Source organism: Octopus bimaculoides, chromosome 7 (assembly GCF_001194135.2).
Source record: "Octopus bimaculoides isolate UCB-OBI-ISO-001 chromosome 7, ASM119413v2, whole genome shotgun sequence".
NCBI lineage: Eukaryota > Metazoa > Mollusca > Cephalopoda > Octopoda > Octopodidae > Octopus > Octopus bimaculoides.
The window spans coordinates 89,167,326-89,178,257 of record NC_068987.1 but is presented as its reverse complement, the minus strand read 5'-3'; the positions used below and the strand labels follow the sequence as shown (position 1 = coordinate 89,178,257).

Below are 10,932 nucleotides of genomic sequence, written 5' to 3'. Positions count from 1 at the left end.
CGCTAAGCATTTCACCCGGCGTGCTAACGATTCAGCCAGCTCGCCGCCTTTGTTAAGATGATAATCAAATAACAAAAGTGGTTCAACAAAATACTTTAGCTTAATCAATGTAGATAGAATTGTAATATATTCTTAAATATGGAAAGTTCCAATTTAAATTTGACAAGTCAGTGATGTCTTCTGCATGATTGCTTTTTAAAGTAACTTTCTGCTGCTTGAGTGAAACAACAGGTAGTAGCCTACTGAATGAAGAGGCAACAAATTGATTCATATGTATCAATGATGCTGGCATGATTTGGATGGTTTGATAGGGTCTGGCAAACCATGTCAAGCCCCAATGTCAGCTTTGGCATGGTTTGTACAGCGAGATACCCTTCCTAATGCTAACCATGTTACGAGTACTTTTCTTGGAAAAAAATAATTAACTCTCAATAATCTACTCTATTTATTTGTTAAAAACTACCAAATGAAGATCAGCTGACATATGTAGCTATCAAAAATCATGTAATCTTAACAGGTGTTACATCAACTAGTATATAAAGTCCAAATTTTTCCATGAGCTCGTAAAAGGCATTAGAGAAATTATCTTCTTCCCTACAACTACTACTACTACTACTACTACTACTACTACTACTAGATCTTTTCTGTTTGGCTGCCACTTTTTAATTTCTTCAATTTTTGTTCCAATTGATTTCATATTTGGTGTGTTGGTCTAGTTTTGTAAAGTAATCATTGACATGAAATTCATTTTTGCCATAAATCAATAAATAAAGCTTTTAAAATTTGCAAATTTGGAGTAATTTTAGCCAATCAAAAGCCACAGACATATAGGTGCTTGTTTCAATAGTAACAAGTCAAGCTACTACCAAGCTGCTTATCATGTGTTCTTCTGAGATTCAGCATGAAAAATTACATCAATACACCAAATTTTAAAATTTTCAGTAAACTTCAAAATTTCTACAGGTGCAGCCTAACAGAAAAGATTCCTATTACTACATAAAAACATTCCAGTAGTACATCAAAGATTTAATGGACCATGAGATAATTTTTTTGTTCATTATAAGAATTACCACTAAATTATATTTGAAAAAGAAGAAAAACAGAAGTGTTTACAGGAGAAAAAATTCAATGAACAGTATAATTTTTCAGATAAATAAAATTAAAATCTTTACGAAGTAGAAATATAAGAAATTTGTAAGTTAACTAAAAGAATAGATATTTATCAATAGCCTTTCCTTATTCAGCATAGCTACTGTAAATTTGGACCAGACAGTTCAAAAGCAGTGAATAAAGTTTTTTATTTTCATATTCAATCTAAGTAATAATCTGTACCATAATAAAGAAAGCTGATTATTAATTAGTTTGGAGTAAGTAACTTTTATAAAGAGAAAGCAATTATTAAAGTCTGTACTTTCTAGACAATTCTTAAAATTTCTAATTTTAATATATTTTTTATCAAGATGTGGTTTTCTAAACTCTTTTATTATTGAAGATATCAACAAGAGAAAACTAGTTTTAATTCACAATGAGTGTTTTTTCATTACTATGATATAACATTCTTTCTCTTTTTCTGTCTTTTACACTTCATGACGCTACTTTCTAAAGATAAAAACAGTAAAAACATTTCTCCAAATTATAAGTTTGCTCCAGCATCACCCAAATTATGTAGATTCCAGTATCCTTTCAGATTTGCTGAAGGTTTTTGAAGAAGAAGAAGAGTGGTTTTAATTTACTTGTGTCAATTGTTCCTAATATAAATGAGTCTCATTTTCTCCTAACTGAAGTATTTGATTGTTGTGCAGAATGTTTTTTGAAAAAAATAGCCATCATAGAAAACTTTTCTAGTACACATAATAAGGATTATAACATGAAGTCTGTTATATATTTCTGATAATTAATTCCTTTGCTGAGATCTGCACTGTTTGGGTTATCATAGCTCACACGATGAACGGGAATAGAATACCATTTCCCATCTCTTTACATTTGTAACTGAGAGTTTATAAAGGTGATTAATACTAAAATGTACAAAATAAATATATTAATGGAAAAGTAAAGCAGAGCAAACCAACACTGTCTTTGAGTGCTTGCTATTATTCTAAATTTATTTATTGAGCAAATATGTGCTGTTAGATGAATAAAGGATACAAAGAGAAATTAGATGTAACAGATCAAAAAAGTTACACAAATTGAGAATCAAATGTGTAAATATTATTTAACAACCAACAGAAAACACTCAGGGCATGGGGTATGTGAGTGTTTCTGCTAGTAATCATAAATCAATTTAGTACAGTTTTCAAAAAGACAGTGCTTTAAATGTTACAGTTTACACATGTAATATAATCATTAATAAATAAAAACAAAAATGATATAATCTGCGCTTGCAGCAGGCTACTTCACAGATAATTTATGAGTCATTTAAAGCAAAATATCAATTTTCAAGTGAACTGACTTGGACTTTCACAAGTTTATTGCTACAGCAAATAAATAAATATTAAAAGTCTCATATCCATTAGATGTATCTGAAATATTGCTGGTCTTGTTCTTATTAATGTAAGTATAGGAGAGTGATGAAAGCCACAATACTGTGGAATCAAGAAAAAAAAAATAAACATGTCCAGTATATTGGTTTTTAAGAAGTACTCAGAAGAAAAGAAACAAAAATCTAAAATAGAATATTAAGCCAATAAAAACTGATATTAATAAGTCTTGACACGTCAAGGTGCGATTATGGCTCTGGAGACAAGAGTTCACTTTGTAACCAGGTTGTTTTGGGTACTATCCCACTGCATGGAATCTTGGCAAGTGACATCTACTATAGCCTTAGCATGACCAATGCATAGCGAGTGAAATTAGTGGACAAAGACTGCATGGAAGCACATCATACACACACTGACTAACAAATAAATGAATAAAACCATTAGATTGTTCTACTTTAATCTGCTCATAAATATACAGACCTCCATCAATTCACAAATACAACACGCACATACATTTCTAATTATCAGATCTCCATCTGAGCTCAATCTATGTGTCTAAGATTTGATGAATACCAAAAAGACTATATATTAAATTATATGAATTTTTCTCTTTTTGCAGCCCTTGAGAATCTTATTCGAAACACTCTTGTGATATACATAAAAACTGTGTTGAAATCATGTTCCATTCTTTAAAATGGTGAAGCTGTTTCCTACATCTTAACCAATCACTACAAACTCTACAGGCTATGCTATTATTTACTGATGACGGATGAAATTTATGACAAAATAAAAACTCACGTATTACTACAACTAAACGAACAACTTTAGGACTTTTATTTGATTCCCTTGTTGTAAAACAGAGACAAAAGATCAATGAAATAATAAAGAAACAAAAGGAAACACAGAAAATGCAGTGTATTTACTGGAATAAGGATGCCATTGATCAATGGTACCATAGATATACAATTGAAGTATTTGTCATAATTATCTATAAAAAAAGAATAAAAGAGTCACTTTAATAATGCATGTGCTTTAAAGGGCCATCGTGGGTCAACAGTTAGAAGGATTTTAATGTTATCAATAATATATTTGATGACAAAGTGTATTGTTGGCTATAGGTCAGGAAGGTCGTCTCTGACTAGAATTATGAAATGAGAAAATAAGAAGAGTATGGTTAATGTGGCAATAGAAATGTTTAATAGAAATAAACTGTATTAATAGATTAGATGAGAGAGATGTTTGATAAAGCAATGGTCCTTGAAATGAAAGAATGGTGTAGTGTGGGTGTAGAGACAGTGACAAAGTATTGTTGACAAAAGAGTAAATAGATGAGCACCAGACAAACATTTAGTGTGGAAGAGAGGATATGGCAGGCAAGCTATGAAGGACTGAATCTAGGAGAGTAGCTGAAGAAAAGAGAGAGATTGAGAAAGGAGAAAGCAAGTCTGAGATGTAACAGAACAAAATTCCATAGATGGATGAATTTGAGCTTTTCTGGATTTTACACATTTTCAGAACTGGAGTCTTTTTTTTTTTTTAATTATTATTTTTCCTAAGCTTTAAAATAGAAATACATCAATCTTTGTTTATCAAGGGAGTTTGTGTTTGAAACAAAAACACAGTGACAAATGAATCAGCAATAAACGAATCCTTTCCACCCACTTTATCAATGGAACAAATGGTAGATTCCTTAACACGAAATTCATGGCCCACAGTAGTGAAGCTACCTTTTGCTGTAGAGAATATACTTGTTGTGTCATCTACAGATGCCTTTTGTATTTTTTCAGGTCATTGGTCCCATGTTGATGGGATGGAGTACAGAAATCCATATAAAAAATAAACAGTTCCACCACACAGTTATGTTAACATAAGCAGTAGTGCATTCTGGGTAGCCGAGCATTGTGGGTGGTTGCTGGGGTATGTTTTTGTGGTACAAGCAGAACCTTTGATTACTAACTTGTACTATCAGAGATCAATCCATGATAAGTGTAACATGGTTCACAATTGAGCATGCCATATTATCCCAGATCAGTGATGAATGAATCAGTTATAAATGAGGCTACATGTATTCCTAAAAAGACAGGATTGGGTTACAATATCTAATGTGTTGTTTTGTTTATTTAGGACAGTAGGAAGTGATTTGAGGGAGATTTGGTTGCTATTTGTAGCAGACCAAAGGCGGCGAGCTGGCAGAAATGTTAGCACGTCAGGCGAAATGCTTAGCACTATTTCATCTGCTGTTACGTTCTGAGTTCAAATTCCGCCGAGGTCAACTTTGCCTTTCATCCTTTCAGGGTTGATTAAATAAGTACCAGTTATGCACTGGGGTCGATGTAATCGACTTAATCCCTTGTTTGTCCCCTCTATGGTTAGCTCCTTGTGGGCAATAAAGAAATATATATTTGTAGCAGACCAAGCAACTATGTAGTGATTCCCACATTGGCTTGGCCATTCCGAAACTCTTGTAATACATCTGATATTGTCTGGATAGCAATTAGCAAAATTTTAAATTAAGCTTTTATATTTTCTACTACTCTGGTATTCCTTATTATTTAAATGCTGGTGCCATGTATAAAGCACTCGTGCTGGCGCCACATAGAAAGCACCCATGCTGGTGACACATAAAAGTACCTAGTACACTCTGCAAAGTGGTTGCCATTAGGAAGGACATCAAGCTATTGAAACCATGTAAAAACAGACAATTGATGTAACTCTTCAGCTTGCCAGCTCCCCTCATACCATCCAACCCATGCCAGCATGGAAAACAGATGTCAAATGATGAAGATGATTAGTTTGCTATGTCTACATCATTTCCAGTGATTGTCTTTATTAAACTCATCCCTCTCCAGTTATTTCATGTATTAACTTATTCATCTCTAGCTATTTTGTTAGCTCATTCAAACTCAACTTCTCATTCATCAAGTGGTTTTTTACAAGATGATACCATTCACATATTCATTTTCCCAACATTTTATAATTGGGTCAACCTGCTAAAAAATAGCAGTCAAATCTATCCCAAACAACACCCTTCTATCTTAAAAAAGAACACATTAGATAATGTAGTCCTAGATAGTCAGTCCTGCAGCTCAACAACAATCTTTTTATATAATATATCCATCATATGTAGGACAGATATCAGAAAGAACATTTTTCTGTTACCAGAATGAGGTGAGACTTTTTTTAAAAAACATTCCTCTTAGCTACAGCAGATAAAGTTGTAAAGACCAAGTAACTAAGTACATTTTAAAATATTCGGTCTTCTAAAATAACATTTACAAATCCTCTACACACATTAAAACACATCCTTGTCCCACCCTGCAAAAAATTGGGTTTTTACTACTGTTGATCTAGTAATTTCACTGTGTTGTTGTTAGGATTTATTTTGAGACCAAATTCATTTTATTAGCCTAAAAACTTCCAGTAGCTCTTCTTATGTGCTTACAGTTAAAACTATATCAATTACACACAGATAGATTGTGTGATATGTGGTCTAAAAAACCTTTGAAGTATAACATGTAATTGAAAAAAGTAAAATAATGTTTATGATAAGTGATGGCTTGGATTTCTTATTTCCTGCAGAAATAATGATTGCATAGATGTACCTGTATGTACATGTGTATATGTGTATGCACATGCATGCCAGTGTGTGTGAGTGTGTGCACATGTGTGCATCCATGCATGTGTGTGTGTGTGTTTGTCCTCGTTAAGCTGAGTAGACTAAAATAATTTGAAGTGAAATTTAGGTCCAAGTACAGTTCTGCTTATGTTACAATAAAATATGTCAAAGAAATAATACAAATGACAAATTTGAATAAATTATAATTAGCAAGATATAAAAACAGAAAGAATAAAACTTAAAATTAGCAAGAGCAGGCACAAATTAAGCACTAAATAGATAATTGCAGTGTTAATTAGTGAAGTTTGAACATTAAGCTTATCAGAAAGAAGAGTGGGTTGATGTACATTGTGTGTAAATTAATAGAAAGATTAGTAAAACTCGTTTATAAATTGTCTACACTTATACTATCAGTTAACTCAAAATTATGGGAGAATCTAATCAACTAAAACTCACTAAATGTTAATTATCTCTATAACTAGTCATCAGTTATCTTTAATTTCATGAAATAATTAGATTTAATCTGATAATGAAATTTTTATCTGAATAGCTAGTAATTTTATCTTTTATAGAATGTCTCCATTCATAACTAAAAAAAAAGGGATAAATGAAGAGAAATAAGTATATAATGCAAAGACTTGCAATGATTAGAGAATTAACCATTACAACATCAAAACAAAAGTCTCAATGTTATTTCTTTTTAGTAGATACCAACCTTTTGCGTAAAGTAGGAGGATCCTTAGTTCCATGTTTTCTGATAGGTATTGTTAACTTTTTCCGATAATTTGCTTGAGAAAACACATTTGAGCCATATCCACACATCTGAGGGCCATACAATGCCTGGTAACATTGATTGCAGTAAGGAAGACCTTTGTGCTAGAAAAAAAGAAAAGAAAAAAGTTATTTAGATTTATAATGAACGAAAACAAGAGTAATTTTGATTATGATACGTTTGTCAGAAAAAATAATTTGTAAAACAATAATCCCTGTTGTAGTTAATCTAAAACAAAATATCAATGCATCAAGTATCTGTAGTGGCTGTGTGGTAAGTAGCTTGCTTACCAACCACATGGTTCTGGGTTCAGTCCCACTGCGTGGTATCTTGGGCAAGTGTCTTCTACTATAGCCTAGGGCCGACCAAAGTCTTGTGAGTGGATTTGGTAAACGGAAACTGAAAGAAGCCCGTTGTATATATGTTTATATATATATATATATATATATATATATATATATATGTATGTGTATTTGTGTGTCTGTGTTTGTCTCCCTAGCATTGCTTAACAACCGATGCTGGTGTGTTCACGTCTCCGTCACTTAGCAGTTCGGCAAAAGAGACTGATAGAATAAGTACTAGGCTTACAAAGAATAAGTCCTGGGGTCGATTTGCTCGACTAAAGGCGGTACTCCAGCATGGCCGCAGTCAAATGACTGAAACAAGTAAAAGAGTAAAAGAGTATTAGTTGTATCCTTCTGATTAACTACATTGAATTAATCAGCTGTCAGTTAAGTATCTCCCCTGTGTCCCATGCTCCCAATCCTTCTTCTTATTCCTTCCTGATCACACCCCTTTGCTCCCACCAATAATAATAACTAATTGTAACAGAGGCACCAAAGTCAAAAATTTGCAGGGAGAATAACACTGATCCCAGTGAAGTAATTATATTGACCCCAGTAAAGGTATGTAGGCTAGAAGTTAGGGTGTTGCACTCATGATTGCAAGATAGTAGTTTCAGTTCCCATGCTAGGCAGTGCATTGTATTCTTGAGCAAAACACTTCATTTCACATAGCACCAGTTCACTCAGCTGTAGATGAATAACCCTGCAAAGGAATTTGCATCCCATTCCGTAGGAATGTTGTGATCTCAATCACTGTTATGCCATGGAAACTGGGTAACTGACCCTATGAATGCCTAGGAGATAATTATGTCCAGGGGCTGAGGATGAAGATGAAGATGATGATGATGGTGTTGAGGGTGATGATGATGATGATGGTGATGATGATGATGACGATGACGATGATGACGATGGTGATGATGACGATGGTGATGATGATGATGACGATGATGATGACGATGATGACGATGGTGATGATGATGATGGTGATGATGATGATGACGATGATGATGCCAATGACAACGACGAGTACAAATACTTAACTGGTACTTTATGTTATCGACCTTGGAAGGGTGAAAGGCAAAGTTGACCTCGACAGGATTTGAACTCAGAATGTACAGAGCCAGACCAAACACTACAAGGCTGCAATGCATTTTATCCAACACTGCAGCCACCACCCCTCACCAGCCATTCCTCTTGACAACACCTTTGCAATCATGTCTGCAAGGTGTGGACAAATACACCGTTTGTTCTGGGGTTACTCCCTACCCCTTCCCCACCATCTTCTGCTGTTTATTCCCCACTTTTTTATTGTCGTTTTCTTTGCTTCCTTATATATATGTGTGTGTGTGTGTGTGTGTGTGTGTGCGTGTGTGTTTGTGTGGATATATATATATATATATACGGCGAGCTTCTTTCAGTTTCCGTCTACCAAATCCATTCACAAGGCTTTGGTCAGCCTGAGGCTATACTAGAAGACATTTGCCCAAGGTACCCATAAATGGGACTGAATCCAGAACCATGTTGTTGGTAAGCAAGCCACTTACCACACAACTACTCCTGTAATTATGGGGGATTTTTTTTTCTTGATAAGTTGATCTTTTCTTCCTGTAAACACAAAGTTTAATTCATTTTACTAATTATAATTTCTAGCTTAGGGCACAAGGCTGCAAAATTCCATGGACAGGAATAGTTGAAATCTTAGTACTTGGGTACTACTTGAAAATCTCAGCAAAAATTGAACTCAGAATCTGAATTGATGTAACTAAATACAGCAGTAAACTTTTGTCGAATACTTGACTTTAAGTGGCAATAAAATAGCGAACTAATCATTAGGAGATATAGAGCATGATAGCTAGTGGCCTTAATAGTCAATACATCAAACAATTAGTCAATAAAATACACGAAGAGAGGAAATAAAATACACAATCTATAATCGTGGCACTCCGTTGGTTACGACGACGAGGGTTCCAGATGATCTTATCAATGGAACAGCCTGCTTGTAAAATTAACATGCTGGTGGCTGAGCACTCCACAGACATGTGTACCCTTAATGTAGTTCTTGGGGAGATTCAGCGTGACACAGAGTGTGACAAGGCTGGGCCCTTTGAAATACAGGTACAACAGAAACAGGAAGAAAGAGTGAGAGAAAGTTGTGGTGAAAGTGTACAGCAGGGTTTGCTACCATCCCCTGCCGGAGCCTCGTGGAGCTTTAGGTGTTTTCACTCAATAAACACTCACAACGCTCAGTCTGGAAATTGAAAATGCGATCCTATGACTGCGAGTCTGCTGTCCTAACCACTGGGCCATTGCGCCTCCACAATCTATAATACTTATGGATTCCAAATAACAATAATGGTAGCAGGTGTTTTTAGGAAATACTTTTATTGTAAATTGGAGAAATAATTGAATAAATTGTGGCTCCAAATGAATTCAATATTCTGTAATAGCTAACATAAGATATACAGAAGACAGAAATAGACTTATGAATAAAGAACAGTTTTCTTATCCAGTTCTATTTTGATATATTTTTCTCCCATGCTCCCCGCTCCTTCTTTTTATTCCTTCTTTATGATTTACCCATTTTATTTATCTCTTTTGTCCATCAACAGTTTATTTTGATTTATTCTGTGGCAGTTATATCCAGCTATATTTTACAATCTAGGTGAAGAAGAAGGAGGAGGAGGAGGAGAAGGAGGAAGAGAAGAAGAAGAAGAAGAAGAAGAAGAAGAAGAAGACATAAACTAGAGCACAGGCATGGCTTTGTGGTAAGAAGTTTGCTTCCCAACTACATGGTTCCTGGTTCAGTCCCACTGCATGGCACCTTGGGCAAGTAGCTTCTACTATACCACAAGGCCAACCGAAGGCTTGTGAGTGGATTTGGTAGACGGATACTGAAAGAACACAGTCACACATGCATGTACGTGTGTGTGTGCGTGCGTGCGTGTGTGTGTGTGTGTGTGTGTGTGTGTGTGTGTTTGTGCGTGTTTATCTCCCCACCACTGTTAATGTGTTTACATTCCTATAACTTAGCAGTTCAGCAAAGGAAACCAACAGAATAAGTACCAGGCTGAAGCAGAAAATAAGTATTGGGGTCAATTCATTCAAGGTGGTACCCCAGCATGGCCATGGTTTAATAACTGAAGCAAGTAAATGATAGAGCATGCAAAACGAAAACAAATACAAGGTGAGAGGATCTTGAATTGATAAATAACAACAAAGCTGTTTAGGTGAATCCTCGTCTCAGGCTACCTGGAAGGCCATCACCAGATTAATTTCTCACTGAGACAAAATAGATAGATATATATATATAGAGACATGAGTCCGTCTTTTTCTTATTCACAGCCCACACATGGATGTAATTAGGCTATGCAACTTCTTAAGACTGCACACCATTATCATTGTAATTTGGATTACTAGCTATTTTAAAAATTATTATTTATAAAAGGAGTAGGTAGTAACTCTATAAGATGTACCCGGTGCAAGCTATGGACACATAAGAGGTGCAGCAACATCAAAGGCAGGTTAACTAGCAAGTTAGTTTTTGTTTGTGGCAGATGTTCAGGTGCAATAAAGACTGTAAACAAACAGGAAACAACTTCTATCTCATTCCAGGGTGAAAAACTAGAGGTAGTCGATAGCTTCCGCTATCTGGGCGACCAAGTTAGTAGTGGGGGTGGGTGCGCTGAAAGTGTAGCTGCTAGAATAAGAATAGCCTGGGCAAAG

General features: G+C 34.9%; 1 protein-coding gene across 3 annotated transcripts in view; it reads right to left on the bottom strand.

Annotated features, from left to right (window-relative positions):
- LOC106870574 (uncharacterized) overlaps positions 1-10,932 on the bottom strand; it is a 107,969-nt gene that overhangs the window by 78,872 nt on the left and 18,165 nt on the right. For all 3 annotated transcript variants that reach the window (XM_014916699.2, XM_014916701.2, XM_014916700.2), the window contains exon 3: positions 6,809-6,969. In XM_014916699.2, the coding sequence (XP_014772185.1) occupies positions 6,809-6,969 (161 nt within the window). The remainder of the gene's footprint in view (positions 1-6,808; positions 6,970-10,932) is intronic.